Consider the following 17,800-nt stretch of genomic DNA (forward strand, 5'->3'; position numbering starts at 1 on the left):
CCCCTATCATTTTCACTATTTCATTTCTGTTTTGGAAAAGCACTTATTCTGTACTTCCGGTATATGCTTTCATGTGGAAGGACAGTAATACCCCTTGCTTCTCTCCCTCCTCTGCCCCCCCCCCTTTTTTTAAACATATATCATTGATTAGTTTGAGAGCAGGAATTAGGCATGCATAGGTCGCCTTTTCTCTCTGTTTGTCCCTTGCAGGTGAGTATCCATAGGGAGCACCAATTTTCCGCTTCGCCTGCATCTGTGCCTCAGCAGCGGGGCCTCCATGTGGGCAGGCCTAGCCTCTCTGGCCCTGTCTGTGATTGGAATAGGGAAAGTATGTCGAATTGGAATACTGACCCTAGTAAAGAAGCCTCCTTCTTATAGAAAGAAACACTTTTCAGTATTATCTTTGTAAGGTAACTAGAGGCCTGGTGCACTGATTCATGCACTGGTGGGGTCCCTTGCCCTGGCCTGTGGGGATCGGGCCAAAACTGACTCTCTGACATCCCCCAAGGGGTCCCAGATTGCAGGAGGTTGTAGGCCAGGCCAAGGGACCCCACCGGTGCTTGATCAGGCCCAGGGAGGGACCATGTGAGGGCTCCAGGCTGTGTCCATCCATCTTTCCCAGCCCCAATCAGCCAGACCCCAGCAGCAAGCTAACCTACTGGTTGGAGCATCTGCCCCCTGGTAGTCAGTGCACGTCATAATGACCTGTCAAACGAATGTTTGGACACTTAGCATATTAGGCTTTTATTTTATAGTTTGTTTTAGCCTCTTGTTAACTCTTTTTATCTTTAGCCAACTGTTTAGAACTTAGGTAGAGAAAAGAGGTCCTAAAGTTTTGGGCCTCCTCAGAGATTCCAAGAATATTTATATGTCAGAAAGGGGTTTTTTTGTTTGTTTGCTTTGCTTTTTATATTTTTACTGATTTCAGAAAGGAAGGGAGAGGGAGAGAGATATAGAAACATCAATGATGAGAATCATTGATCAGCTACCTCCTGCTGCCTCCAGGCCGCCACCCCCACCCCCACGATTAAGCCCACAACCGCAACCCAGGCATGTGCCCTTGACTGTAATCAAACCTGGGATCCTTCAGTCCACAGGCCAATGCTCTATCCACTGAGCAGAACCAGCCAGAACATGTCAGAAAGTTTTTTTGGTTTTTTTTTTTTAAATGAATGTTGGTGAGAATTATAGTATCTAGTGGCATTTTGAGATCTTTAGGCATAGAATATTATCCCATTTCTTTTGGCCTTAAAAGGCCCTTGTAATACTGTGACCTTGGGGCTATTTTCAGCTCTGGGTCAAAGGGTCTCATCTAAAGTGCTGCTTGTCCCTTTCTCAGATCCTAGGATGGTGGGTTGCTTGGAGTCCTGACATCTACCTCTTCCTTCTTTTGCAGGAGCCACTTTGTGCTTCCTTTATGCTGTTAAATATCCTCCCATTTTAAGTTAAACTTCAGGATACCATTCTGATGCCAAAACTATTTGAATACTCTTTATTTTTTTATGGTTTAAAGTATTACATATAGTAGTACATATATCTTCTTTATTTTTCCCCATTGACCTTACCCCAGCCTCCTCTAACCCCTGTCACATGCCCTTATACCAATTTTATGGAAAATCTGAAGTCTATACAAGGTGTTTTGTTTTGTCTTTTTACCTTTAGAGTATACACATTTTTGCTAGAGTTTACCTTCTTTATCAGGTTTTTATTGTGATTGTTCCTAATGACAAAACTAGCAACAGCCACTTAGTCATTCCAAAAAATGTTTGTGGAATATCTGCTCTCTAGAGCTACTGTGCCAGAATGAGTGGTCAGTCAACCGAGGCCCTTGCCCTCACAGATCTTAGGGCCTTGTGCTGGGTTAGACATTAGTCCACTATGCCACGCCACAGCCCGTGGCTCTGGAGAAATGTCCACATCTTACCCAACACATGTAATAAGGAAATGTGTTCTTATTGGGGATGTCAGAGAAGGCTTCCTTGAGAAGGGAAGAAATTGGAAATGTGTGATTCAAGTATTAAATCTAACTTTCTGGAAAAGGATGAAATTGTAAGATGTGTGGGACTGATGGGGTCAGATAGACAGCACACCAACAAGTAAGAAAGCCATAAGAAGGCTGCCTATTTCTGTAAAGGAATGTTTGGTGTCAAAGTAAGCCAAGAAAATTACCAGGATCTCAGCACAGGTGATGTTTACAAATGTGAGCAATCAAAGAATTGTCTGTGACCAGCTAACACGTCCAGAATTCGAGAGCAGGGTATCAGAGAAAGATTAGCAAGAACAAGAGCAAAGCTGAATCTTGCTGGGTCTTCAGCCCGGCGTATTGGGCTGCTCATCAAAGCAGCCACTGGACTACTTACTACAAGGGTGAAGGACAGGGACGGAGACACAGAGGCCAAGGCTCAAAGTCAGAGCTGGAGTGATGACAAGGGGATCTCACTGCTCAGTCCCTGGAGCCTTCAACCAGATCTCCACCCTCCTTGGCTATAGACAAGATTAATACGAAGCATAAGATTGAGTGTTCAAGTGGCAGTTCAGGCAGAAGAAGGCTGTTGGAGAAGAAAACCTGTGAGAAACATGCCGGTCATCGGAAGAAACTCAAACACCTTGGAAAATAACTTACAGGAAAAGAGTTACTTTAAGTGTGAGCTAACCCGTTTGTTTTCTAAATCTCAGCACCTCCAAAAGTGCCCTTGTAAACTTAGATCAGAGAGGGGCATTACAGAGGCCTCTCCGGAATCATACATTATCCATGAAGATGAGAATTCAAATTTTACCAAAAAAGCTTTTTTTAAAAAATTATAAATCTTTATAATTCTTAGTGAAATGAAGTGAGAAGTGAAGAAGATATTTAATTATGATTAAGGAAGTGTATGCTAGAAGACCTTTGGTGAAAAGATTCTATGATTTTGGAGACACTACATACTAATCTTCCCACCCACTCCCACTCCTCAGCACCTTCTTATCCAGGTCTTTTACAGACTCTTGCCAGTCCTCCCATAGAGACGTTAGCTCTGGTTGTTCAGTATTCCTCACATTTGCCCAGCAATCCCATTCTTTTTCTGCCAAATACTTCCTTGTATCCAGATGTTCCGAGACACACACCGTGAACAACAGTGAATCTCAAATTACCTTCTCAATGGTTTTCTTTTTAGTGTAGATGTAGTTTATAAAATGGGCATTTTATGTATGTATTACACTTGAATTTATCCTAACTAGGAAGAGGGTATGACAGTATTTCCATTAATAGTTAAGGAAACTGAGGTCTAAATTATTTGTGTTAACTCAGGATTCCCTATGTTGCATATAATGTTTAACAATGTTTAATCATTTTGCTTTCGCTGGGGAATATTGTGCCCCAAAGGGAAGGCATTTTCTATAGTCAATATCACATCCGTGGATACAAACATAAAAGCCTTTGCTGAAACTTTTGTTTATCATTACTGGCCCATTTTCATTTTCGGGAAGAGGAAAGTGTATAGTGGAATATCTTACACAAATATCTAGGATTGTGTAAGTGGATTGTTTCACTTTAAATCTTTATGGTGCCCTAGAGCTTTTGTAAAGTGGAGCAGGGTGTCCTTCCCTTCGAAGAGTATCAGAGCCCGAACCCCAGGGATTCAGACTGTGCAACCTCTCCCCATCTCCTAAGGGATGCAGCATAGACTTGATTCTATGCAAGTTTTCCTGGTTGAGGGTGGGTTGTATTCTTGGGATACTCTCCCCTCATATCCCTTTTTTTTATTTTTTATTTTTTTATTTTTTGAAACATTTCATAATTAGCTTGGAAAGTCTACTAACTTTCTTGAACTTTTAACTGATCAGTGAAGCTTCTACAGATTCAAAAAAGTATTACCATATTTTGAGGAACATTCAAAGTGAGGAGACACATGAAACCATGCTGTACAAAATTAGAACAGCAGCCTGCATAGTTGTAGAACTTTGCAAACACCAGTGTTGATGAGATCACGAACCATTACAACGTATATGTTAGGGCACTTTGTCTGCCAATCGAGATGTGAAAAAAAGCTGATCAGCTATCAAAGCCAAATGTAGGAAAAGCTTCCTTTTTAATAAGAGCATTCTCTGTAGAGTTTGATTTAGTTGGATTGTTTGGCTTGTGTTTAGCTGTTCATAGAACCACTTCCATGGTTCCCACTTCAGTTTAGTTTCCAGGTGACAGTGCATTGGACTTAAGAACTCCCCCTTTAAAAAGGACCAGTTGTGGTTCTCAGTGTCTGTTCTGGGGTGGAATGGGGGTTTATGGCCTTCTCAGCTTAGCGGTTTCCCGCTATTCATACTTTAGATTGTACATTGCAAGCCAATTTTTAAAAGCGCTTTTACACTGTTACACTTAATCTGAGATTTAACTCAGATTAAACTAGCAGATGATGGGATGAGTTTACAAAGTGATACAAAAAATGAGTGGAGAACTCTACATTTTACCAAAGTTTGCTTTTATAAATCTCCTGTTTATACAGTACACTCATGTTAACTTCTTGTTCAACAATAGGAGCTTCTGAATTTTCTTCATTCATAATTTCCCTCAAATGGTACTTAATTTGTTTGGTGATGATCCTGTGCTTGCCTCCCCACCTCTGTACTCTTTCCCATAAGAATTTGGGAAGTGGAAAAAGCCAACTGCGAAGTATTTACTTCTAGGTTTCTTAATGCCCAGGTTGCACTGTTGTCTGGAATCAGTTTCTTTTTCTCATCCTTAGCTGAAAGCAAAACAAACAAACAAACAAACAAACAAACAAACTAAACTGTCCTAATGTTACGGGGTTAAGTAAAAGAGAGAAGGTAGTGAAAGGAAGCCTCTGAGGACTGAGGAGATGACTGAAAGTGCCTGCGGGCGTTTGGTCCCTATGGGCTTTCACATCCAGTGCAGTGGTGCCCGCAGATAGCCCGTATTGTTGTCAGCTAAATGGGATCATGAGTGTCTGAAAGGTGTTTGAGAATGAGCCGAAAATCATTTTCACAAGTGGATGATTACTTCTGCCACGTGTTAACCGAACTCTATCAGAATGGCCCAGATTCTTGAGCCTGCATTAATTGCTCTTTCAACCTTGACTGAGGTTTCTCTTTAAGAAAGCCCTTTCCAGGACTAAACTACTCTATATATTGATTTTTTCCCTTTCTTTATTTTTCCTTGAGAAATGAAGGCTTGTAGGAGAAAAGGCTTTATCATTCAACATGTAGATTGATCGTTCCAGTTCTTTGAATTAAAAGGTAGACTCATAAGTGATCTGCCAAAGGTAATAGTCCTTTTTTCGAACACTGAATAATTCCCCTATTCTATACACAAAAATGTTTTTCAAATATTCATTAGTGATGATTTTTCATCATAAAGTAAAACCATGAACTCTCACAGCATGGACTCGGTGCAAATAAATTGTCATACTCTGTTTTCTATTAGAAGAGTAGACCACCACTCTAATGACAACTAAACTGTAATATTTAAATAATATGCTTGCAAATTTTTGTTGTGTGGAAATATCCTTTTTTTATTGTTTAAAGTATTACAAATAGTAGTACATATGTCTCCATTATTTTCCCCATTGATCTTCCACCAGCTTCCCCTACCCCCTGGCACATGCCCTCACCCCCCACCCCATCCCCAGTGTCTTGCATCCATTGGTTATGCTTATATGTATGCATAAAAGTCTGTCGGTTTATCTCTTACCTCCCCCAACTCTCCTCAGCCTTCTTGCCGTAGTTTGACAGTCTGTTTGATGCTTCTTTGCCTCTGTATCTATTTTTGTTCATCAGTTTATGTTGTTCATTATATTCCATAAATGAGTGGGATCATGTGATATTTATCTTTCTCTGACTGGCTTATTTCACTTAGCATAATGCCCTCCAGTTCCATCCATGTTGTTGCAAATGCTAAGAATTCCTTCTTTTTTACAGCAGCATAGTATTCCATTGTATAGATGTACCACAGTTTTCTAATCCACTCATCTGCTGATGGCACTTAGGCTGTTTCCAAATCTTAGCTATTGTAAATTGTGCTGCTATGAACATAGGGGTGCATATGTCTTTTCTAATTGGTGTTTCTGTTTTCTTGGTATATATTTCTAGAAGTGGATTACTGGGTCAAATGAGAGTTCCATTTTTAATTTTTTAAGGAAACGCCACACTGTTCTCCACAGTGGCTGCACCAGTCTACATTCCCACCAGCAATGAAAGAGGTTTCCCTTTTCTCTGCATTCTCTCCAGCACTTGTTATTTGTTGATTTGTTGATGATAACCATTCTGACAGGTGTGAGATGGTATCTCATTGTTGTTTTGATTTGCATCTCTTGGATGATTAGTGACTTTGATCATGTTTTCATATGTTTCTTGGCCTTCTGTATGACCTCTTTCAAAAAGTTTCAAGGTCCTTTGCCTATTTTTCAATTGGATTGTTTATCTTCCTTTTGTTAAGTTGTATGAGTTCCCTGTAAATGTTGGAGATTACACCCTTATTGGAGATAACATTGGCAAATATGTTCTCTCATGCAGTGGGCTTTCTTGTTGTTTTGTTGATGGTTTCTTTTGCTGTGCAGATACTTTTTATCTTGAAGAAGTCCCATTTGTTTATTTTCTCCTTAGTTTCCATTGCCCAAGGAGCTGTATTGGTAAAGATATTGCTATGGGAAATGTCTGCTATTTTGGTGCCTATGGTTTTTATGGTTTCCCAGCTTACATTTGAGTCCTTTATCCATTTTGAGTTTATTTTTGTGTTATGGTGTAAGTTGGTAGTCTAGTTTCATTTTTTTTGCAAGTATCTGTCCAATTTTTTCAACACCATTTATTGAAGAGACTGTCTTGATTTCATTGTATGCTCTTGCCTCCTTTGTCAAATATTAATTGAGCATAATGGCTTTGTTTGATTTCTGGATTCTCTATTCTCTTCCACTGGTCTATATGTCTGTTCTTGTGCCAGTACCAGGTGGTTTTAAGAACAGTGGCTTTGTAGTATAGCTTGATATCTGGTATTGTGGTCCTTCCAATATTGTTCTTCTTTCTCAAGATTGCTATAGCTATTCAGGGTCTTTTTTTATTCCAGATGACTTTTTGGAGAGTTTATTCCAGGTCTCTGAAGTGTGCTGTTGGTATTTTAATGGGGATTGTATTGAATTTATAGATAGATTTGGGTAGTATGGCCATTTTAATGATGTTGATTCTACCAATCTATGAATATGGTATATTCTTTCATTTGTTCATGTCTTCTATTTTTTTTTTAGCACCCTGAAATTTTCTGAGTAGAGGTCCTTTATCTTTTTGGTTAAATTTATTCCAAGTATCTTATGTTTTTGTTGCAATGGTAAATGGGATTCTGTTTCTGTGAGTTCATTATTGTTGCATACTCCTTTCTTGGTGATTCCTCCTTTTCTTTCCTCTGGGGATTGTATTGTTGTCTCCCCATTCTAACTACCCTGTTTCCCCAAAAATAAGACAGTGTCTTATATTAATTTTTGCTCCCAAAGATGTACTAGGTCTTATTTTCAGGGGATGTCTTATTTTTCCATGAAGAAGAATACGGTACACATTTATTGTTAAATGAAAATAAAGGAAATTTATTACCTGTGTACGGTATGGTAGTAAGGTAGTTGTCAACCCAAACCAGACAAACTGTGAATCCTACAATATCAAGAATTTATTCATTTATTCAATGACAATCATGTAATCATCTTCTGGAACATCATCATAACAATCCAATTCCTGAATTTCCTGGTGAATTTCTTGTGACTCCATTTCTTTCAGAATCAGTGGACCAAATCTCTCATGTTTAGCCTAGGGGGGGCCTTATTTTTGGGGGATGCCTTATATTTCATTCAGAAGGAAACCTGTAAGTAGGTCTTATGTTCAGAGGATGTCTTATTTTCGGGGAAACGTGGTATCACCAGAAAGTCCAAATGTCAAGTTGTGTGGGCCTGAGCCAAGGTGCATGTTCAGTGAGAGTGTCGCGCTACCTGAGTGTCACTGAAGAGCTCCAACACTAAGACGTGTGTCTGCTGTGGGTCGGTGGGAGCCACACACCCCAAGAATCAGTCACCAGTGCTCAATGTGGCCTCATGCATGCACCTAGAATCAGGGACCCCCACATGCACCAAACTGATAAAAAGTCCTTACAGGTGTATGCCAAAAATCAGAGTCTCCTAGTGCATGCCAGGAGTCGAGACCCCGGGTGCATTTGCTGAGAATCGAGTTTTGGAGTCTCTGTAGCTTGGTGAGGCTTCTCGCCATGAATCAGGGTCCCTGTGTGCACATGCATCGTGAATTGCAATCATAGGTGCTCAGTGTGCATAGACTGAGAATCAGGAATCCCATGCACACACGATGAGAAACAGAGTCCCTACATTTGCGCGCTGAGAGTCAAGTCACTGGTGCTCAGTGCTGCCTCTCGCATGGAGAATCAGTGTCCCTGGTCTGCTTAAGGGACCGGGTTGCACAGCCTCCCTGTGTCAGCAGGAGGCCTGCTCCTGCACAGAGGTGAGCAGGCTCACATGTGCACACTGCGCCCAGAGTCAAAGTTAAATCGCACAGCTGCTCTGTGTAGGCAGGAATCCTGCTCGGGCAGAGTGGGTCTGGCAGTTCCTATGCTGCTGCAGTGGGCCAGCAGGGAGGGGGATGGACTCTGTGGCTCACAGTAACTTGCAGCGGGGATGTCTAAAGTCTTGGTGTCCGTGGGTCTGCAGATCTTTGTCCCGAGTGGTTGTAGTGTGTCAGTTTGAGTCTGAGACCAGATTGGGTGGTGCCGAGGATAGGGTCCTAGTTGCAAGGAGTCCTGCTATTCAAGAAGGCATGGTCTTTGTTTATAGAAGTATTTCTTTGAACAGTCTTCATGTTAGAAATGTTTTAAAAATGCTATTAATGTGTTTGAATAAATGACAGTGTATCATATTGTCCTTTTTAATTTCAAATATGGCATAGAGAATATGAGCTGTTCCCTTCCTGAAATAATGTGGGATATATTTTAGTCCCAGTATATTGTGTTATATAGATGAGTTAAATCTCAATTTTTAAAACTAATCAGAAAATGAAATTTGATTAACTTTTGTGATTATATAGTATTTATAGAAAAAATGTTTTAATTTGTTAGTAAAACTAATTTCTGAGTTCTTTGGCTTAAAGTAAGACAAATCACAGCATGTTACATGTGAATCTATTTAAAAAAAAAACATATGGAAAGAGGTGCTTTCTAAAAAAAAAAGCACTCAAAATAATTTTATAAGCATTTGCATTGTGAACATATTATGCAATCTTTTGAAATTTAACAAAAACGAGCAAAGTAATTTTTTCTGATTTTTGTTCCACTGAAGTTTATTTTTACCTAACTTTATTTTACTAAGTAAATCTATTGTTGAGATCATTTTATTAGAATAATGCATAATTATAAGGGTCAACATATCTAAAGTTTTTATTCCTGTTGTCAGAACATCCTGGCGCATTTCATAAGGACTCTGCTTTTGTTTTTGCACAAATGAAAACTTTTTGAAGTAATTATGGCTTATTAAATTAGCATAACTCTTTTAAGAATCATGCTGATCCTTGAAGAGATTGTACACTTTTTAGTGTTAAGTGTTGAGATACTCTATGACCATATATAACTCTTGATATAGAAGATTAAAAAAAAAATTCCTTGTTTGCCTTGTCGATAGTAACTACATTGGCTTGAAGTTTGGCCATAGCACAATTCTTTTGTTTTCTTTCTCTTCTCTCTTCTCTTGACTTTTTTCCTAACAGCATCGTATCTGATCTATTCATTCACAATGTATTTTAAGTATGTAATCAAATATATTAAAATTTAGCTTCTCATATTTTTGATACTTGAGGATAGAGCATTACCTAGTAATAGTTAGAAGTGCTACAGAGATAGTCACAGGTGGGTGAAACGTTGATACACATTCAGCTGGTTTTGTGCCTGGTTTCTAGCATTGATTCCTGTGCTTCTTTGGAGCAAATAGTGCTCTCCATTAGAAACAGCCCTAGAAGAGGGATTAAAACTTTAAGATTATTGCTGTGTTTGTACTGATTTATAAAACCAAATGCTTTACAGCTTTGCTCTTCTGCACTAAATCCGAGCTTTGTGTCTGTGCTGCTAATTTCTTTGTTACTTAATCCTGTGTAAGAAGAGATGATTTTAAAGTTAAGCAGGCATTTTTTTGTTGTTGTTGTTCAAAGGGAACAACTTCTTAATACCTTACTTAAGTTGGATGTGCTGATGAAAGCAAACACTTTTAAATAGTATTGGAACAATTCTTTTTAAATAGCTTAAAATACTATAGTTACATTAGTATTGTGATACATTGGAAATATTTCAGTGGAAAAGTGTTATACTTAGTACAAATTAGCACTGGAAATATTGCTTTTGGAATGTGTTATGTGTAACAGAATATCTCTTTTACTCCAGTCAAATAATAATTCTTGGATCCAGTTTAACTTTGATTAAGGATTTTTTTGTTCTTTTAGGTCCATACTCAAATAGATGAGTGGAAAATATAGTAAAACTAAGATTGTTCCTTAATTTTTCATCCATTTTGTCTTAGATAATTTGACAAGGATGAGGGGGAAAAAATGCTGTTTAGAATCAAATTCTTTAGGATGATGAAAATGAATAATGTTGAAACACCCACCAAGAAAATAAAAAATAAAAAAAACTTGTTTTCCTCTTTAAAATAAGATGAAAAAGATTCACAATGCCCATTAGATATTGTTGCTCTCATACCATGTGATAAATATTTATTTCATTGGATAACATTATAAATTGTCACATAAAACCCAGTTAAATGTGTGATCCAAAAAAAAAAAAACACTTGTTTTTGTTTGTTTGTTTGTTTGGTTGGTATTTTATTTTATTTATTTATTTATTTATTTGTGTGTGTGTGTGTGTGTGTGTGTGTGTGTGTGTGTGTGTTGTGTTTTTGTTGTTGTTGTTAATCCTCACCCAAGGGTATTTTTGCCTTTGATTTTTAGAGAGAGTGGAAGGGGAGTCAGGAGAGAAAGAGGTGAGAGGGAGAGAAACATCGATATAAGAGACACATAGACCATTTGCCTCTCACACTTACCTCTGGGGCCCAGGATCAAATGTGCAACCAATATGCATGCCCTTGACCAGGAATCAACCTGGGACCCTTTGGTATTTGACTGAGACTCCTTAACTGTTGAGAAATACTGACCAGGGCAAGTTTTTATTTAAGTTAATCATACAATCAAGATGGCTGAATATCCTGTATAATAAAAGACTAATATGTATGTAAATCTACCAAACGGTGGAACAACTGGTCGGTATGATGTGCACTGACCACCAGAGTGCAGGTGTTCAACGCAGAAGCTGACCCCTGGTGGTCAGTGCACACCCAGAGTGCGAGCACTGCTCAGCCAGAAGCTGGGCTCATGGCTGGCAAGTGCAGTGGTGGTAGCAGGAGCCTTTTCCTGTGGGGAATGGGCCTAAGCCTTCAGTTGGACATCCCCTAAGGGCTCCCAGACAAGAGAGGGAGCAGGCCCAGGTGAAGGACCTCCCTTGCCTCTGAGTGTATGAATTTCATGCACTGGGCCTCTAATATATATATATATATATATATATATATATATATATATATATATATATATATATATATATTCAGCCCTAGCCAGTTTGGCTCAGTGGATAGAGCATCAGCCTGCAGATCAAATGGTCCCAGGTTTAATTCCAGTCAAGGCCATGTACCTTGGTTGCAAGATCCTCCCCAGCCCAGGCCCTAGTCTGAGCTCATGCAGGAGGCAACCAATCAGTGGGTTTCTCTCACATTGATGTTTCTCTCTGACTTTTCCTCTCTTTTTTACTCTCCCTAACAATTAATGGAAAAATGTCATTGGGTGAGAAATAACAAATATGTATATAATAGAGGCCCAGTGCATGACATTCATGCACTGGGCAGATGGGGGGTGCATTCCTTAGCCTGGCCTGCACCCTCTTGCAGTCCAGGATCCCTTGGCTTAGACCCTCTCTCGCCACCACTGCTGCGCTCACCGGCCATAAGCATGGCTTCTGGCTGAGTGGCGCTTCTCCTGTGGGAGCACACTGACAACCAGGAGGTAGCTCCTTCGTTGAGCACCTGCCCCCTGGTGGCCAGTGTGCATCATAATGACTGGTTGTTCAGCCGCCCAGTCAATTTGCATATTAGCAATTTTACCATACCTCCACTAAACCTACAAGCCACGCCCAGCAGCCAATCAAGAGCGAGTATGCAAATTAACCCAGCCAAGATGGCTATAGCCATGGAGCCAGCAGGAGGCTTGGGTTTCCCCGGGGCAATTGAGGAAGCCAAGCTTCCTGCACACCCTGGCCAGCCCAGGCCTCCACTCAAGGCTACAAAGTTTCAATTATAAAAGATAAATGAATCCCAACAAAAATGGCTGCAGCCACAGAGCGAGCAGGAGGCTTGGGTATCCGTGGCAATGGAGGAAGCCAAACTTCCCGGCTGGCCTTGGTCTCTGCTCAAACCTACAAAGTTTCAATTATAGAAGATAAATAAATCCAAGAATCCAGGGCCTCCTCTTAGGTCACAGAGGTGCATGGCCAGCATGCAAACCACCACAGGCTCCTCACCCAGGCTTACCCCACAGCTCAAGAGAACCCCCGCCCTGATCTGACACACCCTTCAGGGAAAACCAGCTAACCCCCACCCTTGCACCAGGCCTCTATCATATCTAATAAAAAAATAGTATGCAAATTGACCATTACTCCAATACACAAAATGGCTGCCCCCATGTGGTCAAAGATGGCTGCCCCCATGTGGGCACAAGATGGCCAGCAGCGGAGGGCAGTTGGAAGGAACCAGACCTGCAAAAGAGGGCAGTTGGGGGCGAGCAAGCCTGCAGAGGCGGGCAGTTAGGGGTGGCCAGGTTGGCAGAGGAGGGAAGTTGGGGGGGGGACCCAGGCCTACAGGGGAGAGCAGTTGGGAGGGACTAGGCCTGCAGGGGAGGGCAGTTAGCAGTGACCAGCCCTGCAGGGGAAGGCAGTTCAGGGCAATCAGATTGGCAGGGGAGTGGTTAGGGGGTGTTCAGCTGGCAGGCAGAAGTGGTTAGGGGCAATCAGGAAGGCAGGCTGGCGAGCAATTGGGAGCCAGCAGTCCTGGATTGTGAGAGGGATGTTCAACTGCCCCCCGAGGGGTCCCAGATTGGAGAGGGTGCAGGCTGGGCTGGGGGACATACATCTCAGGTGCACGAATTTCATGCACCAGGCCTCTAGTGTGTGTGCATATATATATATTTTTAGAAATAATACAGCTGCAGAGCAGACCCACCAACAGATCTTAACACACTAGAGTGGTCTCTCTAGCACATGTGTCAAACACAAGGCCCGCGGGCCAAATCCAGCCCGCCAGGCCTTGCAATGTGGCCCGCACCGCGCTGTCATCACTGCACTCTGCTGTCAGTTTATGACATTGTCAGTTTATGACTGTTCAGTAAACCATTCAGCCCGCGATTTAGGCTGGATTTTAGATTTTGGCCCCTTCTCTGATTGAGTTCGACACCCCTACGGGATGACAAATGCACTTCTTGTTCTCTATGTCTTTATTGGGTGAAATCAGATTTCATGAAGCAGTAACAAAAAAATAAATTAGTTTTTAAAAATTGGAAGACATGCTCAATGTAGAAATGTGGAAATGTAAAAAGGCATAATGAATATGAAATTTACAATTTACATTTAATCTCACCAGCCAAATTATTTTTTATTACTTTTTATATTTTGTGTTATCAAATGTTTTTCAAGTTTATTTTGTTACATCTTTTGAGGTATTTTTCCATACATATGCTATAAGCTCATGCAACTGCTTTTTTTTTTTTTAACTTAACATAATAATTCTTCTATATCATTCTTTTTTTCCATATTCTTTTTTTGGAATCACTTTTCATGACAGCTTTATCATTTCTTACTGTTTGATTCTTTGATGGTTTTGAGATTTTGCTCTTAAATAATATTAATGAAAATCTTTTTTCTTTATTCTTCACTCAATTGTAAGTGTGTCTGTTGTGCCAAGAATCTGCTTTTATACCAGTGGGGGGGAAAGCACAGATAAACAGTGGTATTTGGTACCTAATTCCAGAACTCATCAAGTAAGTTAAAATACTAAAGTTTTTTGTTTGTTTTTAATATATATCTTATTGATTTTTTTCAGAGAGGAAGAGAGAGGGATAGAGAGTTAGAAACATCGATGAGAAAGAATCATCGATCAGCTTCCTCCTGCACACCTCCTACCAGGGATGTGCCCGCAACCAAGGTACATGCCCTTGACCGGAATCGAACCTGGGACCTTCCAGTCCTCTGGCCGACTCTCTATCCACTGAGCCAAACCGGTTTCAGCTAAAATACTAAAGTTTGATGTGTTTCTATTCAGTGTAGTTATCTTTTCTGATGTACTTTATGTACTCCATTTGCTGTACATTAAAGTTTTGTCTGGCTAATATGAAAACGAAAGGACAGAAACTAACATTTCCTTTATGCAGTTAATCTTTATTGAATGTCATTTCTTTTTTTATGCAGAGACTAACACTCTTTTGACCAGTTACTTTCTAGATACATTAGGTCAATTATGACTTCTGTTTATGTTCAGTTGAGCTCTTTTTTATAGTTCCTCAGCCCAAATACCCCAAAGCCCCAAAATACCCCAAAACATTCAAATGCTTACCTTGCTTCCAGTCTCGAGTTGTCCTTTATTCTACCTTGGAACATCTTCTGGTGTGCACGTTTATGCATCCACCGCCTCTCTGCTTTGTGTCTTCCATTTTCATGCCAGATTTGTTGAGCCATCATTTCGAATGATGTTGCAGCTAACAGTATTATTCCTTCTGCAGTACCTTCCCTGTCAGCAAGGCTTACCCTTGACTTGCTTGTGGTGTTGATGGCCTGTGTTTCAATATTCACTTTCACTTATGTATGACCCAGATGCCCGCAACATGCTAAGTGAGATGCTTTGAGGGAGCTGAGAAACAGGCTGTGGTCACAGGCAAAGGTCATTCCAAATGGCCTCTGTGGCTCTGAGGCAGCTATTGGGCGCACATCTTGCTCCTGCCCTTTTACAGAGGGCATCTGTTGTGTCCACAGTATGTAGCTCCCAAGGTCATTGCTGTTAACCCTGTAACAAGAGGTTAGGTATGTGCATTTCAGGAGAGGGGAATTGCATAGGAAAGACAGAAAGAGAGCAGCTCAACACCTTTCACCAGACTCACAGGCAAGAAATCAGAGGGTAGGGCAAAGGTGGGGCCAAGGGCTTCTGGGGACCTCAGGAGACCAGCGTGAGCAGGTGGGAACAGGAGCAGAAGTTGTCTCTGTCGGTTACTGAGTTCCCATGACATGTGCAAGCGCAGATGATACAGCATTAAGGGTATTGTGAGAGCCAAATAAGAATTTTCCAAGCACTTCGGCTAGCTGATGCGTCTGGAGGAAAATGTCTAATTGATTTGGGCAGTGAGGTGGATGCTTTCTAGTGCAGGAGCCTCGTTTTTTTATTTTGACTTTTAATCGCTTCATCTTTTTTTGTGTGTTTGATTCTGAAAATTTATAAAATACAGAGACTAAAGAAGGAAACTTGAATCATCTGAAATCCTACCTCTGGAAGATAACTATTACTAACCCTTTGCACTCCGCTGTCCCCTCTCAGGGGACATCGGAATTCTAGCATATCACTCGGATGTCCCCTCTCAGGGGACATTGCAGTTTATTAGTGATTACGGGGAATTGAGTTATTTCAATGCACGTTTCTGCCGTTAGCGTTGAGTAGCTGGTAGCCAATGTCCAGAATGGTTCAGAGTGCAAAGGGCTAATATTCTCAAGTATTTCTTTCATATATATGTTTTACAAATTCCAAACCATTACCTACACTTGTAGATTTGAATCTTTTCTTTTCACATAGTGTTCTACGGTGAGATAGTCTTTGTGTTGCTAATTTCACCAAAACCATAACCTCAGTAGCAGCGTGGTGTTTCTATGCATGTGCCATTTTTCTCAAATGACTCACCTGCTGTCGGACACTTAAGTTGTGGTGTTTTCTGTAACGTGAGCAACACTATTCTGTGCAACCATGTGGCATGCTAATAATTTCCCTAATGAACTCCAGGATGTCAGGCTGGGGCTGTGCCTACGTACTCCCCACTAGCCTGCGGAAAAGTGATCTCCTATTGCACTGTGCTAACAGTGGATTCGAGTGCCTGTCCATTTCAACACACCTCAGCCAACAGCCCCTATTACATTGCAAAGAGGGGACAGCAGCACGTTTGCTTTGTTTTGCATGAGAGAAAGAAACTAAAAGTTGAAGCCACGATCTCAGTTCTAAATATTGTGGAAGTCTAGAGACTCTGAGTCAATGGTTCTCAACCTTTTTAATGCCGTTGATGAACTGTTAATGAATGGTAATGTAAATATCTGTGTTTTCTGATGGTCTTACCCACAGGTTGAGAACTGCTAGCTTGATGGTGTCACTTAAGACCATCAGAAAACACAGATATTTACATTATGATTCATAACAGTAGCAAAATTATAGTTATGAAGTAGCAACGAAGATAATTTTATAGTTGGGGGTCACCACAACATGAGGAACTATATTAAAGGGTAGAGGCATTGGAAAGGTTGAGAACCACTTCTCTAAGCCCTTAAATAAACTATCAGCAGCAGTGCTTTTCTGTATATAAATTGGGTTCATTTGAACAGCATCTACAATGTTAAACCTTCACTCCAGAAAAAAGAGATTGTGATAAAATATTGAAAAAGCTTACTTTAATTTAAAAAATTAAGCTTCTCTTAGGCATATTTTAAAATTTTAACAATGTTTTCTAGTTTTATAGGAGGTGTGTGTGTGTGTGTGTGGAGTTTTGTGGTATAATTTTAAAATAGCTCTCCATGATGTGCTCTCCCTTGATTAATTTTTAATTTCTCTTTTTCCTTGATACTTAAGCTTACATCTGTATATTCAGTAAGAATATAAGTTCTATTTTCAAATGACTGACTACTTTAATCATTTTAATTCACATTGCTAATAGCATTGCAGAGTTAAACAAAAGCCTTGATTGAAACCATGTTAAATTACACCATGTCGCCTTCATTGTTATCAGGATTTCATAGTTAGGAAAATTAGTAGCAAAATGATCCTATAAATCTGGTAAACCCCCAAATTATGGGGCTGACCCAGACCTTAGAAGTCAGCAACACCCATCCTTTCATTTGGTCGTTGAGGACATGGATGCTAGATTGGTGCAGGCACGTTTCTGGGTCATTCTGCTGGACAATGACCCTTCCCTTCACCCTGGATGTTTACATCTGGGTCCTCACAGGCCACACTGACAGCTGAAACATTTAGTGCTCTATTCTTATCCCTAGCCTTTGTCTCTCCTGAGAAGTATGTATAAGAATAAAGTTTCTCCTGGTTCCCTGATTATCCTTTCTAACTCCAACTTCATTCAATTTGTGGTGTGAACTAAGTTGGTAAACTACATAAATCAGTTGCCTTTCAGGAACCTAGAATAAGTTCAGACATTTTGTAATACTGAAGCTGCCTATGTCTCAGATTCCAAATTAACTAGACTTTGGCTTTAGCAGGCTGATCTCAAGGATAAAAATGGGTGGGAGGAATACGATCACACATGTGAAGTACGCTTTTCTTGTTTGTTTTTCTTACCAGGTACCTGTATGCCCTTGGACAGAAGGTTTGGAAAAGATGGAAAAAACGTTACTTTGTTCTTGTTCAGGTTAGTGAATGTCTTCCTGCTACTTAATTGCTCTAAGAGAGAAGCTCTCAAAGTTTTCTTTTTGTGGGTTATATCTACCAATATT

General features: G+C 40.4%; 1 protein-coding gene across 8 annotated transcripts in view; it reads left to right on the forward strand.

Annotated features, from left to right (window-relative positions):
- The window catches only part of CADPS2 (calcium dependent secretion activator 2), a 434,503-nt gene that overhangs the window by 249,844 nt on the left and 166,859 nt on the right, over positions 1-17,800 (forward strand). For all 8 annotated transcript variants that reach the window (XM_084897688.1, XM_084897684.1, XM_084897685.1 and 5 more), the window contains exon 9: positions 17,649-17,715. In XM_084897688.1, the coding sequence (XP_084753814.1) occupies positions 17,649-17,715 (67 nt within the window). The remainder of the gene's footprint in view (positions 1-17,648; positions 17,716-17,800) is intronic.

This window comes from Pipistrellus hanaki (genome assembly GCF_964339955.1).
Source record: "Pipistrellus hanaki genome assembly, chromosome: 10".
Lineage (NCBI taxonomy): Eukaryota > Metazoa > Chordata > Mammalia > Chiroptera > Vespertilionidae > Pipistrellus > Pipistrellus hanaki.